Genomic DNA, 25,272 nt, shown 5'->3' with positions numbered 1-25,272 from the left:
AAGGTATGCCAAAATGCTCAGAAACCTTTGAAACGTAAAGATATATAGAACATTTTATTTTCAATTTTTGCGAGACTTAACTTAAAAATATGATTTAGAAAATATTTCTAAAAAAATAATTGGTTAGATTGATCGTTTATGGTACAAATTATGTTTTCACATGCAAATATATGTTAATTAAACTAGCTGAAAGTGGCATTTTGCCTAAGGCAAGTTGCATGAACTTCTTGAAAAGTGTAATAATCGTCTTGTTCAACCGAAATTATTGTTATTCAGGTAAAAGATATTCATATAAAATTATCAAATAAAGTTGTCGCTTTCAATTACGTCTTAACATTACGATTCCCAATTGACTTTTCTCGAACACATTTAAAAAATTATCTATAATTATAGTAATTGTATTGCAAAGACACGTGTACTTGTATGTGCTAAAACTGTAGTTTATTATTCCACATTATAACAATTTTTTTTTCTTGATTTATTTTTCATAGCAAGCTATACAAAGTACATTCAGCTACATTTGTTACAGTTATATATTATTTGTCTGCGTGAGAAGGACAAATTGACAATGTTTGACTTATCACATAACAAAATCAACTTTTGAAACAAATTTTGACTCTGATATTTTTTCAAACTTGATGAATTTTCAAAATTATACTACTTGCCGCAGGGCCGTAATATTTCAGTAAGTTCTATAAGACCATGATATGTTTCGTGATTTTTTTCCCCAACATTAATAATAATTATTAAAAACTAATTAGTCCGATTCTCAACCAATATCTGTCGTTTTTTTTTGTTTTTTTTTTTAAATCAATTCAGGATTGTGAGCTAAAACTTGGATAAAAGGTCTTATACCTTTTCGCTAATTACAAAAAAACGACTCGGTCGATTGTCGCACAAAACTAACAAACGATAGTCCTCATCGTGATACATCGAATGGCTTCTAAATTTTCAGAATCGGTCCAGCCGTTTTTTTGGAAAACGTCGATTTAAGGTAAAAAATCTGTTTACACACACACACATACTTTATTTCAAATTTGGTCTTATTCGATTCAGAATGGCATGAAATCTCGAGAAAACATAATTTTAGCGAATCGGATTTTCTGATAAAAACAAACTTCTCCTTCGGGAAGTTAATATGTCGTAGCAATAAATAAAGACTATCACTATAATATTATCTGGTTTGGACCATGAGTCTATACCCTGGTTATGAGTTCCGTTTACTGTTGTCTATGGATTTAGCCAAGTTCGACCCAAAACTAATAATTAATAAAAAACAATTAGAGATGTTTAGCAAAACCTAAAAGTGTATTGAAATTTTCCTCTTGTTTTTGAAGATCAATATAGCTGCCGCAATGAATATAACCCGAGTCGAAGCATGGGATCAAGTTCCTGATGGTTGGGGGGCCTTCCCAAGTTTAGAAAACGGTGGCCCTGGACACAACCATGTCACATTGAGACTTCGAACCCAGTACTCCAGAGGATTCCATTTCTTGGTACTAGTTTTTGGTGTTGACACTCAAAAAATGGACCCTGACGGTGTTGTCGAAGCAACAATCAAAGACGCTATGGAATAAATAAATATGCTGATAAATATATAAGTAATTTTGTATGATATTAATATTTGACTAATACTTTACCTGCTCTAGCTTTTAACTAAAACAACTCCCCCAGCGCAATTAAAGAATTTGTGTTTATGAAATATATATATTATTTATATAAATATATTATATCTTATAATAAAACTATAGAATATAAAAATCTGCTATACTTAAGTAAGGTGGTCATCTCAGAAAAATTTAATTATTGTTACCCAATTATTGTACATTAAAAAATAAAATTTCCAAATTCACAGCAAAAAAACTCTAATGTTTCTAATGAAAACCATAAAAATAAATAAGTTAATTATTTAATTTAGGCTTTCTGAACCGAAAGAGATTAATTTTCAACATATGTCAGAAAAGTTTATTTTTTAATAATTCTTATCACATGTAATAAAAATTATAACCACTTATGCGCCGATCACATGAGTTACTTTACTATGAATTTGGAATAAAGAATATTTAAATATTGTAAGAAATTATTTTACTTCATGCATTTCATGGCAAGATAGTAAGAACATGGATAGCAAGATAGATAGATAGAAAATCATGTTAAATATATTTGTTTCTGTATCACAAAAATAATTTAATAAATAATAAGTTATAGATTATGTTAACTATTAAAAGATATAGTTTTACAAGTGGCAAGATATAAATTTAAATAAAATACAACAGATAGGATACATGAACTATACATTAACTATTGTTAATGTATAGTTTTATTCAAAAACTTAAGTTAATCAATCATTCATAAATTCATACATTAAAATTACACTCAGAACGTAAAAAAATGTATGTGTGAAATTCGCTCATTTATTTCTATTGTCAGTGGCAGCGTAGTTATGAAAATTTAAAATTATGAAGTCATCAGTTTTGCATAAAGCAAATTCAAAATCATCAACACATCTCTAAATTATATATATAGATATATATCTAGGCATTTATTTCAAAATTTCACAAATATTAAAACCCTTTTGATGCTAGCGTCGTCTATAGGTGACATCCGCTGGACGGCATCCAGTGTGTCAACTTTTGCTCCGAAATTTACCATTGTGTGTTAAATTGTTGAGAATTCTGATTTGTAGATGTAATTTTTGAGTCTTCAAAAATTGTGAAGAACATATTTTAATAATGATTGGAAAATCTCAAGATATTTTGTGCAACAATTTAATTGGGAGGCTTGCTGGCTTGTACAGCAGCATATCTACAGCAAAAAATACTTCGTAGCAAAAGAGTATACTCTTTATAGTGGAAATGGAACAGGATGAGATTGGCAATTTTTCATTAAAAATGCTACAATTTTAGCAAACAAAATCATATTTGGAGGTCATGGTTATGCAATTTATCCATTTATATTTTACGACAATTATTCTCCTTAGAGTATTCCTTGATTTTTTATTTAAAATACTACAGGGAAAGAATTCATGCTTGTGGCCAATGACATGCCATTTAGATATGTATGTATATATTTACCTATATATAACGATTGGCCGCCACTGACATTAAATACAATACAATTCAGGTATTAAAAACTACATAAAACCTCAACAAAGTATACGTCGTCATAAAATCCACTTTAAGGAAACAAACAAAACAATAAAAGAACAATTGAAATTAGAAAGAAACTCAAAATTCTTTTACATCACCACTTTTCATCATGCTATTACCAATATTACAAGCTAGCGCCTCCTTTCTTAGAAGCTGGCGCGGATGGTGCTCCTTCATCAGAAGAATCAGAATTTTTTTCTGCATTACGAATCCTGTCAGAATTTTGTGAATTTATTGAAGGTGTTTCTTCTGAATCATCTAAGTCCTTATCCTTGTCATCTTTCGATTGAGTTCTTTCGTTTTGTTGAATCGCCTGGGTTGGATGTCTTTGTACAGGCGGTTGCGGAGAGGACGGCCTGGTAATAAAATAGTATATTAGAATAATGGTTATGATAACTAAGAGTACATAGAAATTGACATGGTGTTAAAGGTTTGGTAAAAGTTTCTAATGATATTTGATATAATAATATTATAGTCACTCACAATCCTTTTAACTCATCTATTCATTAACAACCAGTGACACGGTATTTTATTTGAATAGGAACTATAATAAAATATTTATAAAAAAATGTAATTAATCACAAAATACTGTTTGTCAATTTATAAATATGGACAAAATACCATATTAGGTAAGATCATAAAGATATATTTATTTATAAGGAGACAGTTTACAAATAACACGTTTGGTCTTCTTTGGGACATATCAACACATGAAGAATAAGCCCAAAGGGCACAAGTCATATATCGTAAACAATCCCATTATATTTAGAAGAAGAAAAAAGGCCTTTGCTATAAATACAAGTCTTTTGCTTTTACCGGTGGATGCTTTGGCCTGTTTTTAGAAGTAGATAATAGTGAAGCAGAGGTTGAAAGCCAATCAACTTTGACTGGTTTCACTTTTATTTTTTCTTGGCTTCGAACGAGTTAATCTGTAATCATTATGTCCATTGTATAAGTATGTCAGTTTGGACGAAAGTGAACAAAAATGTATAAATAATCAAAAATTCACCAAGAACTTAATAAGTGCAAGAAAATTAATCGAACTTTCTGGGTACTGATATAAGTTAATTGATTTTAATAAAAATAATCAAAAATAATATAATGTAAAAAATATGTAAATAAAATGTGACAAAAACGCCCAACATCTGACAAGATTGTGATCATGCCTGTATTATACGCAGAAACGTAATTAAACCAAACTAAATCAAAATTAGCCAGTTTGAACCATGACCATACATGTCATTTTGTCCGTATATCTCATACTTCAAAAGTTCAAAATTCGGATATACGAGGTCTGTTCAAAAAGTACCCAGAATTTTCGTTTTTTCAAAAAAATATTTATTTATTCGTCTACATTAATGTGGTCCCCTTCAAAGTAGTCCCCCCCAGATATAATACACTTATGCCAGCGTTTTTTCCAATTTTCGAAGCACCCTTGATATTCACTTTTTGATAAGTCCTTGAGCACTCTCAGCGATTTTCTTCAATCGAGGAAAACCGCCGTCCTTTCATGGGTCTCTTCAACTTTGGGAATAGGAAAAAGTCACACGGAGCCATATCTGGTGAATTTTTGCACTTTGCAACACTTTATTTCATTTTTTACGCAAAATTTAATACAAATTCTTTGACTTTTCAATTCTTCCATTGTAAAAATCGCCGAGCTCAGAAAAACACGTCGAACCTTTGCGACTACCACAGACAAAGTAAACAGTGAATATAGCTGAAAATTTCATCATACTTTAGGGGCATGTATACCAACACAATAAAAAAAAAATTTTGACAATCAGACACTCCAGACCCGCGAAATTTAATTATTAGTAATTCCGGGTACTTTTTGAACAGACCTCGTATAGTAACTACATATTTACCTGAAGAATTCTGGCGGCAAAACAGGATAAGGACTGAAATTCGTATGAAGCTGGTATGGATAATACAATTGAGGTACGCTGGTGTATCCTATCGGTATGGTATCATGAATCTGGTATTGCTGCAACGGTATCAAGCTCGGTGGCAATCCATGTGGTTTCTCAATTTCAATGTCTAAAGGTCGTTTGGGCTGATGTTGTTCTTGTTCAACTGGCGGCAATGGCCTGGCATGATGCTTATTTAGGGGTCCATGTAATTCATTTGGTGGCAGAGGTGGGATGTCCCGATGGATTATCTCGACGTGAGGTTGGTGCTTATTGCTGTCGCTCTGTTTTGGGCGCTCCACGACATGGGGATCGTAGGGCTAAAAATATACAAAACCAATTAGAAGTTTGAAACTATTTCTACATGTTAATTTATAAGATAACTAACAAAGAACCTTAAATAATAATTTATAATAAATTATTAACAAGACAATCTCATGTTTGTTTTTCTGGGATTTTAGAGAAACTTATCATGATGATAAGGCTAGTCAAAACTAACCACTTAAAATATTGTAAGTCTAGATATGTAGATAAATTATAAATTTGATTAAAAAATACGTACGCCTATATCGTTTCTTATCAGTATGTTTAGGTAACTTAGTCGCTTATATAAAGATCAAATTTATTTAACTATTTATGTATGTAAATATTTTACAAAACATTTATAATTATCAACACTTATTTATAATTATCAGATATACTTAAAATTAAATTACGTTTATATTATCACCAGGCAAAGAAGTTTCATCCAAATCCCAGAATAGTAAACCTGAGGTTGTCCTTGTAAGTGCGAATTGTTTGAACATATTTCATGCTCGCTCTATTATATCTTTTTGTTATATAGTCCAGTTATTATATTAAGTTCACCTAGGAATTCGTAATATCCAGCTGTAAATACTTATATATTGACATCCTAAAGTTGTCTCAAAACCTACATATGGTAGGGTGTTAATACCATATGTAGGTTTTGAGACAACTTTAGAGTGTCAATATACAAGTATTTACAGACTTACAGCTTTACTTAGGTATCTTGAATTCCGAGATTCTTACCCAATTTAAGCTTAAATGACTAGACTAATAGTTTAAGATGTGCATTATTAATATAATAATTATAACTAATCTAATTTATCTTATGATACTTGATAATGAATTATAATCCTTGCAATTGAATTATATTCACATCAGTTACATTAAAGCACTCAAAAACTGTAGAAATCCAAATATCACATAATAATTTTGGCATATTTAATTTAAGTGATTTTATTTGACAACATGTCTTCATAATCATAAAGTCAATTGTGATAAAATAAATATAATGGCATTTTTATAATAAACTTCAATGCATTTTATTAATGAGGGCTTTCCCAAATAACGTTCTAAGAAAATCTCAATACGATATTTGGTTTGTGCTATAAATATAAATATAATAAAGATATTTTTTACTCCAGTAAAAATTCGTTATACACATTTATTTATTTATTTATTAATATATGGTATTATTCTTGTATAAAATAATGTAAACACATTTAAGTACATTATAATCATTTATAACACAGTTTTATATAATTAGTATAAAATAATCATCGACATTATTATCATTATAATGCGATTAAATATAGCATTAAATTGTGTTTCAGTCTATTTTGTTCTCTGCACTGATAATTTCAAATTATAAGCATGAATGTTATAATTATATAAATTATAATTGTAAAGAAACACCATTATCAACTCGCTACTTTTGGTATACTGATTTAGTTATCATTGATTTTTTTAACATTTTTTTTTGTTTCAACAGCGATCAGAACTTAGAGGTTCTATAAGCTGTTGTATTAAGGATTTCTGTAATAGTGATGAATTTTCATTGATGCAGCAATGCCGGTTAAGGGAGTCTTCTACCTTATGGATTCAAAAAAATCCTTTTATTTATTTTGCATTTTTGTGGCCTAAAAGGTACTAGAAATATAATATTAAAATGGTATATATAATTTTTACAGCTCTTCTTAATATAAAGTCACAAAAAGATATAGCCAACAGTGGTCTTAAGAAACCCAATAGTCATAAGAAAACTAAATCATTTTGTTTTTTTATTTCAGGCGACTTTCATGAGCTAAATCATGTCAGCCGTTTTGGTATACATTTTTCCTTAGGGACATTTCAAAGTCAAATTACGGTCAAATGAGAGACAGTAAAATTTAAGTTAAAAGTATAGAAATAAACAAGTTTAAAGCAAGAAAACAAGCACCTTGATTGCATTATTAGTTTCCCAACGATTCATCAAAAAACGAGTCCGCAAGCTTGAAGACCCCCTTAAGGGCAGTTTTCACTTGGAAATGTATTGCTATTTCCAAGTAAAAACCAATGTCACTACTGTTCGACATCAGGCTGCCCGAGGCAGGTATCAAACCTGGGATATCTGATTGAAATTCCATAGCTCTAACCACTATTTCACAGACAGGCCCTAATAATATGTACGTGGGCATAATTCTTGTAGCCGACAATTTGAATTTGTCATTGATCACAAGCTGATTTTAGAAACTCAAATATTGACACAAATATCAAATATATATTATTAAATGACATGCAATAACATAAAAAATGGCAGTTTCTAAAAGGCACGCAATTCATTTTCTACGCAATGTTGTTTCTTTCAAAGCCAAGAATTAAAGTATTAATCTGTTTCGAAAGATTGTCGTTCTGTGCTAATATGCAATTTATCAACTACAATAGTCTTCGCACGCGGTAATGGAGGACATTACTTTATCATTTCAAAATGAAATTCACAAAGCATTCTGGCGGTAAATTAACAATGAATACAATTCTCGTGCAACAACAGATAACGATTAGAAAATTGCATTCACAACGATATTTATGATATCGCATATCACGAAAGGAAAGTAAAACTGTACTAAACGGCGCCATTCATCAAAAAGTGGGACAAATCGTATAGTCATTCTTTAGAGGTGGTTTCCTAGATGTCGTTTGATATTAATCAATTTGTGGTTGAAGAAAAAAGTGAGTGTGCAGCTTCTATATTGAGATCTTCTGCATTATTAGTCGTTTAGTAAACCGCATGTTCTTAATTCATAATTAAATGCAACTGGTATTTCTGAAAGGTTTAATATGATAAAAATAACAATTTACAATATTCCGTCTTTCAAATCAAAATTTACAACAAAAGATAATATAACAAATTTTGTCTTACCTATACCACCTAGTGTGAAATTTTCGAAAAATGGAATTTTCAATTTTTCCATATTTCGATAGGTTATACCTTTAAAAATAACATACCAAAATTTTAAATCGATATCTTAAATAGTTTTTGAGACACAGCCATTTAAAGAGTATATATAGTATATAGTATAACGATCATTTTATCTTTAAACGCGTTTTTCTCGAAACAGCATTTCACGAATTCGCTGCAGTGATTACTCAAAAACCAATGATCCGATCACTATTGAATTTTTTTTACATGTTCTATATATAGTTCTACGTACAATGACCTATCGATTTTTTGATCTGATCAAAAATCGAACTTTGGCAGGCCAAAAACGATCAAAATTTTGGTTTAAATCTTTTTTAAAACACCGCCATATTGTCAATTTTTGATTTTATATTTTTATCGCAGGTCATTGTATATACAATATTATCTAGTTTAACGAGATTTCTTTTTATTATGTTTTATCAACGGAGAAGGCTGCAATCACTGCAGCAGTGGAGAACCTTTTTTTTGGCGCCGCCGGAGATTGCATGTCATTTCAAAAATATTTAATATTTTATTTCAAAAATTTTACTGTGTATTCTCAAGACATGTATAAATATACCCTCACAATTTTAAATAGATCGATTAACAAGTTTTTATTCCCATACAACAATTCCCATAAATGACCTTTTTTAGGTGTGCCCCTCAAGTATACCATTATGACGAAAACATTTTCCAATCAAACAATGATATCATGATATGTTGGCAGTAGTGTCATAAAAAATAATGCTTCACTGAATTGCTTCTTAACACTATGCATTTTTTTAAATTAGACGAGTTCTAATTATTATCTTTCCGTTTAGTTATTTAGATCAAATCACGCAAAACTGTTAAATTTGCCTTATTTTGTATTCGAACAGTATATGGAACTTAAGAATCCTCAGGATCCCTGTGATGATATTTTTTAACTATAGAGCTTTTCTAGAAATCATCCCAACGATTGGCCTTTCTCTATTTGATGTATTTATATTATTAGATTTTGATCACTTGGAAAGATATTGCTATCTACATTTAGATGAAAACGACATCAGGCTGTCCGAGGTGGGTATTGAATCTAAAATCTTCTGCTCTTCGGTTGGAAGAGTAGTGTTTTAACCAGTAAATAAAACGAAAGCACTTTTTGCTCTTTATGAAAATATTAGAAAGCATATACATTTAATTTGGTGAATAATCTTGATGATACAAAAAATGACAACACAAAAATAGATGTACGCCATTCGGCAAAAATGATTTAATGAGCAACAAATTTCGTAAGGTTAAATGTGCAAAAAATATAGTTTTGTAAATGGCCAGTTAGTTAAAAAACTAATTAAATTATAATTGACCTCCCTTTGGTATTATCCCTTTTTGGTAAGATTTGGGTATCACATATTACATTTTAAAAAAATGTTCGCCAAATTGCAAATATCGAACTTGAAAAACTAATAAAATTATAATTGACCTTAGTTTGATATTATCCCTTTTTGATAAAATTTGGGTATCACCTATTAAATTTTGACAAATTGTTCGCCAAATTACAAACATCTAGCTTAAAAAGCTAATAAAATTATAATTGACCTCCCTTTGGTATTATCCCTTTTCGATAAGATTTGGATGTCACGTATTAAATTTTGACAAATTGTTCGCCAAATTGCAAATATCAAGTTTGAAAAACTAATAAAATTATAATTGACCTTAGTTTGGTATTATCCCTATTTGATAAAATTTGGGTATCACCTATTAAATTTTGACAAATTGTTCGCCAATTTGCATACACCGAGCTTAAAAAACTAATAAAATTATAATTGACCTCCCTTTGGTATTATCCCTTTTTGATAAGATTTGGATGTCACTATTAAATTTTGACAAATTGTTCGCCAAATTGTAAATATCAGGTTTGAAAAACTAATAAAATTATAATTGACCTCCCTTTAGTATTATCCTTTTTTAATAAGATTTAGTTATCACATATTAGATTTTGAAAAATTGTTGGCCAAATTGCGAATATCGAGCTTGAAAAACTAATAAAATTATGAATGACCTCCCTTTGGTATTATCCCTTTTTGATAAGATTTGAGTATCACGTATTAAATTTTGACAAATTGTTCTCCAAATTGCTAATATCAAGCTTGATTGAGAGTATCGACCTGGTTGGAAGCCCAAAGTTAGAGCTTTAAGCTTCCAACAGATTTTCAGATTTGACACCCACCTCAGACTGGCTGATGTCAAGGAGTAATGACATCAATTTTCACTTGAAATGAGTACTCGGCATTGCTGTATCAAATTAAAAATCAACATTAGAAAAAATCTGATTATAAAATATATCGAATACAGATGTTCCAACCGTCGGGTTGCCTTCTAACTCACGTAGTTGAGAAAAATTAGTAAAACAGTTCATAAAAAATTTAAGTTCTAATAAATAAAAAAAACACCAAATATTTTTAACTTCCCGTAGGGTAAGTTATAGTAATCGCAAAAAAATCGAAAATGAAAATTTTTATATATCTTTACGTTTCAGAGGTTTCTGAATATTTTGGCATACCTTAGAAAAAATGGATGTATGTGTGTGTGTGTGTGTGTATGTATGTATGTATGTATGTATGTATGTATGTATGTATGTACGTGTGTGTATGTATGTGCGGATACAAATTTTCGTCGACGATTTCGGGAACACGGATCAACCGATTTGAATAATTCAAAAAACATGCGATTCGTATTGATAAGGAGACGTGCTGATTAGTTTTTGGCGAAGTCAGGTCTAGCCGTTCCAAAGATACGGGGCAAAAAGTGCCGAAAACGGTAACTCAGTTTTTAAGAGAACGGAGCGTCCGATTTTAATAATTCAAAAAACATTTTACTTGTATTGATAAGGTGAAGAACCGATCAAATTTTCATAAAGGCAGGTCCAGCGGTCTCGGAGATCTAATAAAAAAAAGTAAAAAAAAATGCCATTTGGCGGTCAAAAATGATCAATAGACATATGCACATCAAATTATGAGATATTTTATAGAGATTTTAACAATAAGTATAATTTTGGCTTACATTCCTATGGGTTCCGTACCAATGTTTACGCGTTAGACGTCGACGCGGCGCTTACGCGGTTTGATATTTCGTCTTTATGCAGTTAAAGCAGTACGATTGCTTTGAAAAAAAGTTTAGATCTTTCAAAATATGTCAAAATAAAGAAAACATTTTTTTTCAAAAAAAAAAAAATTAACTAGCTGTAAGTGGAATTCTGTCTTAAGGCAATTAAGGCATCGTGCCTTAAGGCAAATTGCTGGAACTTCCCGTACCAAAAATTATTTTTTTAAAAACGATTAACATTTTTGAAAAAAATTTACTTCGAAAAAATAAGATTTTTGACAAACAATTAGACAAAAAATTACTTTTTTTTAAAAAAAAATTTTTTTTAATTTTTAGTTTAGATCTTTCAAAATATGTCAAAATAAAGAAAACATTTTTTTTCAAAAAAAAAAAAATTAACTAGCTGTAAGTGGAATTCTGTCTTAAGGCAATTAAGGCATCGTGCCTTAAGGCAAATTGCTGGAACTTCCCGTACCAAAAATTATTTTTTTAAAAACGATTAACATTTTTGAAAAAAATTTACTTCGAAAAAATAAGATTTTTGACAAACAATTAGACAAAAAATTACTTTTTTTTAAAAAAAAATTTTTTTTAATTTTTTTTTTTTGAAAAAAAATGTTTTCTTTATTTTGACATATTTTGAAAGATCTAAACTTTTTTTCAAAGCAATCATACTGCTTTAACTGCATAAAGACGAAATATCAAACTGCGTAAGCGCCCCGTCGACGTCTAACGCGTAAACATTGGTACGGAACCCATAGGAATGTAAACCAAAATTATACTTATTATTAAAATCTCTATAAAATATCTGATAATTTGATGTGCATATGTCTAATGATCATTTTAGACCGCCAAATGGCATTTTTTTTTTACTTTTTTCATTAGATCTCCGAAACCGCTAGACCTGCCTTTATGAAAATTTGATCGGTTTTTCACCTTGTCAATACAAGTAAAATGTTTTTTGAATTATTAAAATCGGACGCTCCGTTCTCTTAAAAACTGAGTTACCGTTTTCGGCACTTTTTGCCCCGTATCTTCGGAACGGCTAGACCTGACTTCACCAAAAACTAATCAGCACGTCTCCTTATCAATACGAATCGAATGTTTTTTGAATTATTCAAATCGGTTGATCGGTGTTCCCGAAATCGTCGACGAAAATTTGTATCCGCACATACATACACACACGCACACACACACACACACACACACACACACACACACACATACATCCATTTTTTCTAAGGTATGCCAAAATATTCAGAAACCTTTGAAACGTCGAGAAATGCAAAAATTTTCATTTTCGATTTTTTTGCGATTACTATAACTTACCCTACGGGAAGTTAAAAAAAAAAATTAAAAAAAACTTTTTCTTTTTCAAAAAAAAGTAATTTTTTGTCTAATTGTTTGTCAAAAATCTTATTTTTTCGAAGTAATTTTTTTTCAAAAATGCTAATCGTTTTTAAAAAAAATAATAATTTTTGGTACGGGAAGTTCCAGCAATTTGCCTTGAGGCACGATGCCTTAATTGCCTTAAGACAGAATTCCACTTACAGCTAGTTAAGTATATTATTAGACAAGAATTAATTGAATATGTAGCAGCAGCAACCATAGGGTTTTGTCAACTAAATGACACAGTTATCAAATGCCAGGAAGCATTTTACAGGAATCCACAGGAGTAGATTCCACATTTTCAGCATGAAGCACTGACAAATTCAAAACTATACAAATTTTCTGCAATCAAACAATACGAGATAGTTTTAATGTTTTCAAAATCCATCAAATCTTGAACAATTCGTCGGAAAATAAAAGTGGAATTAGAAAGATTCCATTCCCTTGTTGGATTCGAAGCGATGGGAACCTAGAGCGGTCCCATGACCCTATTCTCCCCGAGACACTCGCGTTAAGACGGAACAGCTAACAAATACAGAATACACCATACTACACGATTTAGCTTTCACGTATTTAATTCGACCTACGTTATACCGAGATTGACATTGCTGCACATTCTGGTTGCTGCCAGACAGCCTTGGGTCTGTTTGCCACATGACTGATGAATTAGTGGTATTTTTTGCTCAAAGTCAAATTGAACCTTTGTGTCCCGCGCCACTCTACTCTTTCCTCAAAAAAACTGGTCATTTATTTATTGTAATTTAAACCCAAAAAAATTTACTAATTATTAAAAAAATCAATCAAGGAATCATAACATTTATCTTGCATTGCTATTATTAAATTTATGAAACCAAAAGTCTATTTAGTGTTAAACAGATATAAATTTATTATTATTATTGGTACAATTCTAATCTCAAATCCTGTTGGATAAAATTATCAAAGTCACGGTCCGTCCTTAATTTCTCCCGGAGAAAGAGACACGACTGACTGAAAGATCGCCTCTAAGATAGGTGGATAGACGAGACGAGGTTCCGATTGACCAGTTTTCATTTATTGTAAACACGATGATTGTGAAAAGAGTGATTGACTTAACCCGGTAACTACTTTCGATTTTTTATGAAATCACTGGTGCTCGCATCGAGTCGTGATAGATAAAAGTTTGTTCCGGTGGGATCTTATAGCAAAGGTCAGAATTAAATTTCATTTCACATTATTTATTTAGCCTAGCGCTAACTCAACCTATCTCAAGAGAAAATCAATTGTCATTTCGCGATTAAAATATATTCTACCTATCAATATTTTATATAAAATATTTGGACATCTTCCTTTCGCTGGTCAAATTCGCTATCCATTGCAATTGCGTGCTAAAATTTTATTTTTTATACAAACATATTGTTCGGACGTCTTTTCGATTTATTATTTTGGCAATGAAGGTGACAAACTTCAGGGCATTAAGCTTTACACGGAATGGTTGCTACCCCTGGTAGAGGGCGTGGCGGAGTGTTTTAATTTAACTAGTTGTTCATTTCTAAAAGTAAAGTCCGCTTAACAACATGTATAATAACCAATAAAAATAAATATATCTTCTTTCATTATAACTTAGTAACAAATCAGTGATTGTAATTAGAACTGCAACAAATACATAATATACAAACTTAGTAACTTAGTAACAAATCAGTGTTTAATACAGTCCACAGCTACAAGGGTTAAATTATAACCCAACAGCCTGAATTATCGAAGGAGAGTTTTAATAAATTCTGTAACAACGTAACATCAAGTACACATATTTTTTTATTATTTTGTGCAGATAAATTAGTCCCTTTTACGACAAAATATTGATTACAAAATATTCAAAAAATTATGCTCAATATACTAGAATTTTTTTAATTCTTCAAAACGAATTTAGAATGTTTGGACGGTCATCTGGTATACAATATTTGGATCTTACCTATCTATGTCTATGACATTGATGTGTATTATTACCTGTAATTCGACATGAGCTGGTAAATAAGGTCCATATCCAGAAATGCCACTGAATGGTGACAGCGTATAGCCTAATGAAAATCCATCGTGTAAAACTGGTTGCAAAACCGGAAAAGTTCTAGATGGTGTTAAATTCTCTGATGATGATAATAAGGTGTTATAAACGCGCGGCGTTCGCAGGAGACCTCCAAGTACAAACGGAAGGATTTGAAATCCTAGTAGAAGACAGGTGACCTGTAAAAAGATGTAACAATATTAGGTAAAAATACTGTAATAGCGTATTACAAAGAGTTTGAAAATTATTCTAGCCCATGACATTTGTATTTCACATGAGATATGTTGTGGAAAATACAAGATTGTAGTTATGGAGAAAATTTAGCAATTTTATGTAGAAATCGTAGAAACGACTTTGATATGCAAAAAGAGTTCTATTGATATGAATTTAATTCGTGACGGAGTGATTAGTGAGTAGATTTGCAATCTGACAGGTCTCGGGATCAATCCTCGTCACAAACAAACCTGATGTCAAGCAGTAGGAATATCAATTTTTAATAATAGAGAATAAAGATCTTAAATATGTTTCCAAGTAAAAATAACCCTTCTCAGGTATTGCTGCACCAAATTGAATAATATGCTCTATTAGATGAATAATAACACTACAAATATCAAATGTGAATAGATTTACCGTTGAGTTACCATCGAAATATACGACGTGAGGAGAAGCTTCAGCTCAACAGCTTATAGAACGCAAGGTTCTGATTGCTGTTAAAATATGATAAAATCACTTCTAATAACTTCAAATGTTAAGACGGGTTTTGAAAATGCTGTTACATATTTTATTTCAAGACAAAAACGATTGCAGAATGTATAGACAACCAAAAACTATATGCAAGTGCAGATTACGGAATCTAATAAATGGCAATAAAAATATTCATGACAATATGGCAATTCATCTGTTGTAACGAGAAATATTACACTTTTTTTTAAACGGCGATCAGAACTACGTGTTATTTGAGTTGTACTGTTCTATAAGAGGGAAACCCAGTGGTTAACCACTCTTCTTTGCTATTACTATGAAAGTACTAGATATTATTTACATACATGTATAAAATAGTGCTAACTAGCATATGATGCAGCTATGACCGCGAAAGGCAATTTTCACCTGAGAGTATATTCGGGATTTATAACCTGGTGTAAATTTGGTATTATGCTGCTTGGCATAGAGCTTGATCGAGCTTGAAATAGAACAAGGGATTAGTTGGTGCTAGCCACGTTTTTCCCAGTTACACCAGAACTGGCTCAACTATTACATTTCTGATCAGATACAGCTTGTCATATGACAAAGATTCAAGAAAAAATATTTGTAAAATATCTCTGAAAATTAACATCAATCCATTTTATTAAAATCCCGTAGGGTAAGTTAAAAATTCAAATTTTTGCATACATTTACGTTTCAAAGAATTCTGAACATTTTGGCATACCTTAGAAAAATTGATGTGCATGTGTGTGTACAAGATTTGAATACAATTTTTCGTCCACAATTTCGACAGCACAGATCAATTGATTTGAATGCTTCCAAAAACATACCATTCATATTGACGAGAAGACATGCTGATCAGTTTTAGGCGTAGTTGTTTCAAAGATACGAGGCAAAAAGTGCCAAGAATGGTAATTCAATTTTTGAGAAAACGGAACGGAACGTCTGATTTGAAAGGTACAAAAAATATTTTACTTATATGGGCGGGAAGACTTTTTGGCAATGGCAGTTGTAGCCGTTTCGAAAGCACTGAGTAAAAAGTGCAATAAATAACAGCTTTTGAGGACATATTACTTGAGTTGACAGTGTGAAGAAATGATCAGTATTTGGGTAAGACAGTTCAACGGTTTCAAAATTTTGAAAACAAAAAAAACAATTCTCTTCAATCGGTAGCAGTTCGAGTAGAATGTATTCTAATTTGGTTTGTTTATTTTCTTATCGTTTCTTATTTTGCGAACATATATAAATACAGATCATCGCCCAAATATAAACACATTATATTAGATTCATATTCTTCCTAAACACATTATATTAGATTCCTATTCCTAAGTAGGAAAGAGAATCCTACTTGATATTCCATGACTCATCTATTTGACCTTGATAGAGAATTCAGTTCAGTACAGTGAACGACGTGTAACGGATAACACATAATGCTTATATAGAAATTATTATTTAATAAATTAGTGCAAAAAAAGAGTGTTGTTTGTTCATATTTCTAAATTAACATTATATTAGGTTTACAATACGATACAAACGATGAAATTTTCACTATCTATAATATTCTACATATTTAAAAATATTTAATACCATTGATAATAAACAATTGTTCTTATTGATTATTGATTATTTTTATGCCTCGAATGTTTAACTACCGTACGAAAAGTTTCTGCTATTTGCCTTAAGGCACAATGCCTTGCACTACCAGTTAAAGTAAAAATCAAACGTACGGACAGATTAAGACAAATAACAGTATCAGGCTTCATAAACGGAACTTTATGAATTCTCAATGTATCTGTTTACAATTCGGATGATTACAGGGTTGTCGGAGGCGGAATCGTGCCCTGGAAACCTTGCACCGCTCCATACAGTTCGCGTTAGGCCGAGCCCAGTGAACTAAATTCCGACATAACGTGTTCTTTGTAGCGCAGGCCGCGGTTTGATTTTTTCATAAACTTCCGTTTTCGAATCCTTCATTTATTCAACGGCATCGATTACTATTTTATTGTCTGGCACAGCTCGATAATAAGCTGGATTATTGATCGTAAGACAGATCGTAAATATATACGTAAGGTGTGGGAGATTGGATATACTACCAGCTAGATTTTTTTGTAATGTAAGTCTTTTGTAAAAAATAATAAATAGTAAACTTCAGTTTATTTAAATTACCAATATGACTATTATAGTATGTGTTTAGTTGTCGACAAGATTAGAAAAAAACGTTGTTTGTTCAGTATCTGCTGATTTGTTTAGTTCAGCTCAAGGACCAGCCCTAGGGCAGCAGCACCCGGTAAAGGCAGTAAAATGGGTAAAATTTCATGTTTTTTAGAATTTCATAACTTAGCGACAAATGAATTAAAATTTTGAGAATAACATATTATTTGCTTATTTTGATTATAAATTAAAAAAATCACAACAATTTTGATACAATTTGATACATTTGATAAAATAAGTATTTAGTTAGGAAGATGAACCAAGAAACTTCGATTGGAGCGCAGACTATCAAAGTTGATATCAAGACCTGAAATTTTCTGATTTTTTTTATCGATTTGGAAGCATTTGAGCTCCAGGGAGCAAGGAAATTCAAAATATCCATATTAGATCACTAGAAAAACTATTTTCATTCCAGGAACATCTTCATGCTTCTTTAAAGAAATGTTTTCAAATATTAAATCCACCACCCCGCCTAAATTTAACACTAACTTAGTTTATTAAATCATTTGCAAACATTGTGACAAACAATATATTGGCCAAACATCACAATACATTCATAAGATAATGAGACAACATGAATTGACTTTACTCATCATAAAAACCGAAGTTTCCAAAGCACTCTAGTCTAACATTCCGCTAAAAATTCACAGTATAACAACTTAAAACATTGCAGCTATCAAATTTCCAGGATCTAAACGAACCAATTTCTTTGTATTCTCATCAGAAATAATTAACTTGGACAACGAAATTTTTTCTCTAATAGGTACACTTGAAATTACTATGCATATATAAAGTTAATATCTCACATTGTTAAATAATTCTCTGGTTCATAATAGTATTTGTTTTTTTTCAAAAGCTGGGTATTAGAATAATTTTAGTTTAAACCAAGTTAGTTAGAACAAAATAATATCATTTGATGCTACAAAAAAGTTACAATCGTTTTTCATCATATCGAACTAATTTCTTAGGTTATGTCGTCGTTACTACAATCCATTTTCCAGAATAATATTTCTCAATATAAAAATAACTACTATTGAAACTAAAAACAGATTTTATACAGATTTTTGAGCTATGAAATTACAGCGATCGGAATAAAATACATAAAGCCAACATTGCCATTTCAATATTCCCTGAATAGTTAATATTTAGATAAAGTTATTTGCACTATTTTTGAATAACTAAATAAATAGTACAAATTTTGTACTACTAGCACTGTAGTAATATAGTGTTAATTAGGAATTGCACTGATTTTTGTGCAATAGTTAAAATTGTTTATAACCTGTGTTTGGTAAATTAGTTTAGGTCAACAATTTAACTCTTAAACCAAATTCAATCGTTTTATGCAAATAGGTGTGATCAATTTGCAGAAGTAAGTTTCATTTGTAAATTTAAAAAATATTTATGTAATCAAAGGGGACAATAATTTTATGAAAAATTATTGATATTATATTTATAATTTATAAATTATAAAAATATCAATTTTTTTTTAAATATGATTGCTATATGTGCATATAATAATTTTTACCAAATAAGTGGCCTCCCTGCTTTCATACTACAGCAAGGACCACATACAAGAATGAAATCCTTGATTCCCAACAAAATAATTAATTCTCATGTATCATTTTGCTGTTAATAAAATTGTTTAAAATAAATGGAATTTTATGAAACAATACAAAAACCAACGAATCTAGGAAATTGTGAAATACTTATTCTCACCAATGCTAAAGTATTCGATTGTGCAATCGCGTTACAAAATAAAGTAATTAAATGCATTTCTCATTTGCATTGAGTAACTAACGATACACCTGTATACGTAGATTCTCTTCGCGTTCGGAATTAAGTGTCCGTTTCGCCGACTTAATTCTCTTAAAGTTCATTACAGATTCTTATTCCGAGAAGGTAGAAAACAAAATTATTTTGCCAAGATTAATGCAATGAAAACTATATAAAAGAAATAAATTATGGTATAAAGTAATAAAAAAATAGAATAGAAGCATCCTAAACTCCTGAACTCTGTAGTACGGGGATGGTGCTGAATTTTTCTACACCATTATAATTCAATTCATCTTAAATCTGAACAATTAATGAATTTGTCAACTAAAGGTAGAAAAAGTACAATAAACATTTTCATTGAGTGTGTTTTTCTATTATTTTAAACAGCAACTAGAACTTAAGAGTCCTATAAACTGTGAGCTAATTTGACTCGATATTAAGTCAGTTTTACAGATGGCAACTAAAAGAGTTGTCTCATCTCTTTGGGATAAATTTGAGTATTACAATTTCTATAATAGGACGAATATTTTATTGATGCAGCAATGTCGAATGTGGGCTATTTTCACTTGAAAACATATTGCTATATATATTTCCAAGATTCCAAGTGAAAACCTATGTCACTACTGCTTGACATCAGGGTCCTCAAAGCGGGATCGAACCCATGACCTCTGATTCAAGTCCAGTCGCTCTGCCCAGTGATCCTTTTTATTGAGTCAAAAATAAAATAAAGTTGTTTGTTGGAAAATCGTTGAGATACACATGTAATTATTACACAAATAATAAAAACAGCCCATTTCATAGGTGAAGACATGATAGAGAAGACTTACGTCTTTGTAATAAACTTATGTAATAAAGTTCAGTACTATTTTAGTTCTTTTAAATTCTTTTTGTAGCTATAAGATGTTTTTATTTATTTATTCATAAACGAGCCAATAAGTAATAGTGATCTGCTCAACTTATTCAGTTGTGGCTCAAAAATTCTACTAAAATTGTTTATATGATAAAGCTATCTCAATAAGAAGTAATTTTGATTTTTCCCACTGTTGTAAGTAATATCAACCCAAAAAATAATCTATTATTATAGTTCTGTCAGTTTTTATAATTTCTAAAATAAACAGTGTAAGTAAGAGCAAAAATTTTTCTTACCCACTTAAACAAAATCCAATTTCAGAACTAATACTAAAAGTTTCACGAAATAAAGTTAAGCCAAATTTACTTATTGACTTTTAGCATTTAGTAAAAAGGTAAGTAAAAAATTTAAGGGCATAATCTATTTTTCTTTACTAAAGGCAATAAAATTTGATAATAAAATGTTATTTTACAGTATACAATTTCTATAATATATAAATATAAAAAATATAAAAAGTAACTTCAATACTCAATGATCGAAACCAATAAGAAAACATAAGAAAATCAATAATCTCTAGAAAGTAAATAAATGATGTAAACGATTAGTTTTTACATAAATGTTCTGAATAGTTTAGTAACACTTTTATTTGCTCGAGCAAAGATAGTAGTTAAATAGATCAATAGATTGTTATAAGTAATCTTAATAAATGTAATTATTACGCTATTTGATCTGAATTCCACCCATCAGTAAAGGATTAGAAATAATTATACCGTAATTTATATATGACACACTGGTCTGTTTGCACTTAATTAGCCCACGCCAGGCTTTTTCAACCTTATAATATTGATAATTTTATTAAATAAATTCATTGTCCTAGAAAAAAATAAAATTAACAACAATTCAAGATTCATGTTCCCTGTTGTCAAAAAATCCACTAAAAAATCGTAATGTACATAACTCGTCATGATAAAATCCTTCTTATAAAATCTCTAAATAAAAAAGTAAACCATCAAAATCCAAAATTTAAAGATTTACGTAATTGCTGTCAAAGTGAAAGTTTTACTAAAAGTAGAGTTCAATACATTTATTTCCAAAAAATGATTAATTTTAAATTAATTTTAAAAATATACAAAAAGCGTCTTCTTGGGATACCAATTCAAATGCTTCCTTATAAAAAACTTGTTCAAAAATTGTCGTGCTTTTTTAGATTAATGAAAGTTATATTATAGTTATATTTATATCTTGCAAAGAAAAGGTGTGTTTTTAACATTTTTTATTTAAAAAAAATCACATTTTGCTCTAAACTTTGGCGTTTCAATTATTAAGTCATTCTAATAACAATTTGAATTATATAGTCATAATCAATAATGAAAACAGAAGTGATTAGAAATATGTATTTTGAATCTTGTAAAAGAACAAGAGTGCAGGAAAAAACTATTTATATGCTATCCTTAGTGCATTAGAAAATAAATGAAAATGCATTTTGTTGAAAAACAATTCAATTTTTTACAGTCATGTATCACAATCTTGTATTTTAGAGTTATTGAAGAAAATAATACTAATGATTATTAAAAATATAAGATATAAAATCTATTGTTGGATATTCTAATCAAGGTATTTTAAAGCCGCAATGTTAGATAAAAAAATGTGATTTATTAAAAAATTCTAAACTAGTTTTCTTAAAGCGACAAATCAAGTGTTTCCTTATGAAAACTCTTCGAATTCATAAATTTAATTTCCATATGAAATGAATAAAAAAACTAGCATAACACACATTAATGTTTAGAAATATTCTCACGTACTAATAGTAAAAACAAAATAATTCATAAAAAAAAACAATTTTGGGAACATGAAATAGAGAAGGTTTCAGCAGTTTAATATTTTGTATATGCCAACCTGTAGTGCTCTAGAAATAATAAAAAATGCGTTTTTTGGAATGTTTCAAGTCAGTTGTACATAGTGTTATATAGCTTCTTTACTAAGATAATTTTTGTATAAAAATAATATAATATTTGTCTCAAAATAATGATAAAATACCATAAGTTACTCTATGAAAGTGATCAATTTTAACCTGTGTGTTATTGTAAGAACACTTCTTTATATTATTATTATTAACAACTTATTATTAACTTTATATTAATATTTATTAACATTCAGAACTTGATAATTCTATAAGCTTCTTGTAATGACTTCTTAATGAGGCTTTATGGATAGCAACCCAATGGTTGGCCTATATCTATTTGGTGAGTTTATCATTAGAATAACTACTGATGACTTTTTATTTGATGCAACAATGCCAGGTAAAGGCTATTTTCACTTGGAAACCCCTATTGTTATCTATATTTCCAAGTGATAATCGATGTCACTACTGCTTGATATCTGGTATAGGACCTAGAACTTATTATTAAAAGTCCATAGGATTAATTCATCACTAATTCACTTGAGGTCCAAAAAGTACCGACAAGAAGAGGTTTTAAAAATGTCTTGAATAAAATTTTGTTTATTACATATAATTCAAAAGCTATTCCAAGAATTTGAAAATTGAGCCCGGATATGCTGAACGAAGAAAGTAACGGCCCCAAACACAATAGGAACACTGGATAAAATTAGTTGATTTTTCCCTGTTTAAAAGGGTTTTATCAAACGCCTCTATAATAGTATAGACTTCCTACGGTTACCGTCGTCTGTATCAATTGCACTGGTATCTTCTTATTTGAACGATCGTTGTGATCTTGTTTTTCACTTTTATTTTTGCCGAATGCAAAACAAATGCTATCAAGAGCCGTCATAAAAGCGCATGATTTATAAGCCGTTCATATTCTTATTCTTACTACGAGAGAGAACTCTGGCGAGGGTATAACGGTTCATTCAATTACTTGAGACGTCCGAGTAACACATTTCGCTACGCTATCACATCACAGTCAGGTGGGTACTAATTATTTAATTAGATTTGATTTGATTTATTTTCCTTGAGACAATCTTCACGAGCGGCATTGTAAGACGACGAAGAATTACATTGGGACACGAGGAAAGGGCTATTGTCTTTCCGAACTTTCCGAACAATTTATGTAATATAATAGTAGTCCAGTCAAAATCGGTCCAGCCAATTCAAAGGTTAGCCGGAAAAACTGACAGAAAAAAAACGTGAAAAATGTTATTTTGCTGTATGTACCGCATGTAATACAATTGAACTATAGGCGGTAGGTTATTCCAATATTACAAACATAAGACCTAATTTTATTTATAAGTATAGATCATATCAAATGCATGTTTATAAATATATACATACTATTGATTATCATCGGTATTTCTGTTTTAAAAAAATGTAGTTACGACTAAAAAATTTCATATTTAAGCATCACTGTGTTGAAAAAAAAAACGAAAATCTTTAGCACTAATTGTTTTCATAAATTGAGCTAAAATTAATCTAATCTTATACTAAATAAGTAATAATTTTTAATGCAATTTTCTAAAGCTACTGTAGAACAATTATATATATATATATATATATATATATATATATGTATATATATATATATATATATATATATATATATATATATATGTATATGATATACATGTTTAATATAGATAGCAGCACTTTCGACGAAATAATTGAGTTAAAACACTTTTTTAAATTATACGTTTCAACATTTGATGCGTGCCATCATTGCCATCATCAATCAACCAGGACAAAAACAAACACTCAAAACACTAAAATCACTTTTGAAAAATTATTTTCAAAACTTCGATAGGAGCACATAGCTAAAAATTAAATAAAAGGGAACAAAATGCCTCTTACAATTAAAAAAAAAGACATGCTTTTCAATTCATATTTGACGATGAAGTCGAATTTTTCGTTAAAACTAATTTTATGATTTTAAGTGTTTGTTTTTGTTCTGGTTGATTTGTTGAATGATGTATATTTAATATATAATGTTTTTTTTTTAACTTGTTTTTCGACTTCAATTATGTTTTTAAGTCGAAAAAGCAAAACAAAAAAAAATATCTATAATATAAGAATGAGAAAAAAGTATAAATTTGAATAAAAGTATAAATTCAAATAACACGGCAGTAATTTTTTATCCCTGGTTCAAATTTAAATAAATGTACCATTCATTCTAGTACTCAATATTTTTGGATTATATTACACCAAAATATTAAATTCTAAAAATTAGCAGAATATCTTTGATTAAGGTAAGTTTCCATTCTTTTCATAAAATGTTCAAATAAAGTTAAGCTGAACAATATTAAATTAAATGCGAGTACCGAAAAAAATGAATCAGATCATTAAATAATACGTATATGTTTCATCCGGTAACAAATTGAAACTAAATTAAATAAATAAATGTTTAAACTAAGAACTTTTAACATAAATTAGATCAAAACTTCTGAATTTTAAAATAGCAACTTAAGATAGTAATAATAGAGAATATATTATGATAATGAATCAAAGACATAAAGAAGGTTAAAGTAAAATATATAGATAAATATTTGATATAAATTATTTGAAGCGTTACCAGTATCAATTTTATCATAAAAATTTAATTTCATAATACATAAAAAAATATTTCTATTTCTCATATCAAATAATTTCCCTATTTTAATTTTATCCCACATGTTTCAAAGAATAATATAACAAAAATTATTTCTATATTTGATGTTAAACTACTTTGTTTCAGAAAATTGCATGAAATACATAAAAAATTCAAGCTAAATTTCTTTAAAATCCTAGCTAAAATTCTTCAATGGGTTTGTCATATACCTCGTAAATAAATCTTAAAATAATGATATTTTTAAAAAATATTAACGCTCGTTGCAATAGAATTTTCGACATTTTAGATCAATAGAAACATAATTTGACAGAACCTGAAAAAACAACCTAGTTATACAAATAGTTTTCTCAGAATCGGAAAGTATTACTTAGC

At 29.6% G+C, this 25,272-nt stretch overlaps 1 protein-coding gene across 1 annotated transcript; it reads right to left on the bottom strand.

Annotated features, from left to right (window-relative positions):
- Window positions 1-3,273: 3,273 nt before the first annotated feature.
- LOC113381906 lies at window positions 3,274-14,987 on the bottom strand (the record flags this gene model as incomplete). Its single annotated transcript, XM_026620554.1, has 3 exons — window positions 3,274-3,505; window positions 5,018-5,379; window positions 14,754-14,987. Coding segments are annotated over 3 exons (828 nt in total), but the record flags the coding sequence as incomplete, so codon positions are not given.
- Between the last annotated feature and the right edge of the window lie 10,285 nt (window positions 14,988-25,272).

Source organism: Ctenocephalides felis, unplaced genomic scaffold, assembly GCF_003426905.1.
Source record: "Ctenocephalides felis isolate EL2017-DRISC unplaced genomic scaffold, ASM342690v1 CF-g0.4_SCAFFOLD_03195, whole genome shotgun sequence".
In the NCBI taxonomy this organism is placed as follows: Eukaryota; Metazoa; Arthropoda; class Insecta; order Siphonaptera; family Pulicidae; genus Ctenocephalides; species Ctenocephalides felis.
This window is presented reverse-complemented; position numbering and strand designations above follow the sequence as displayed.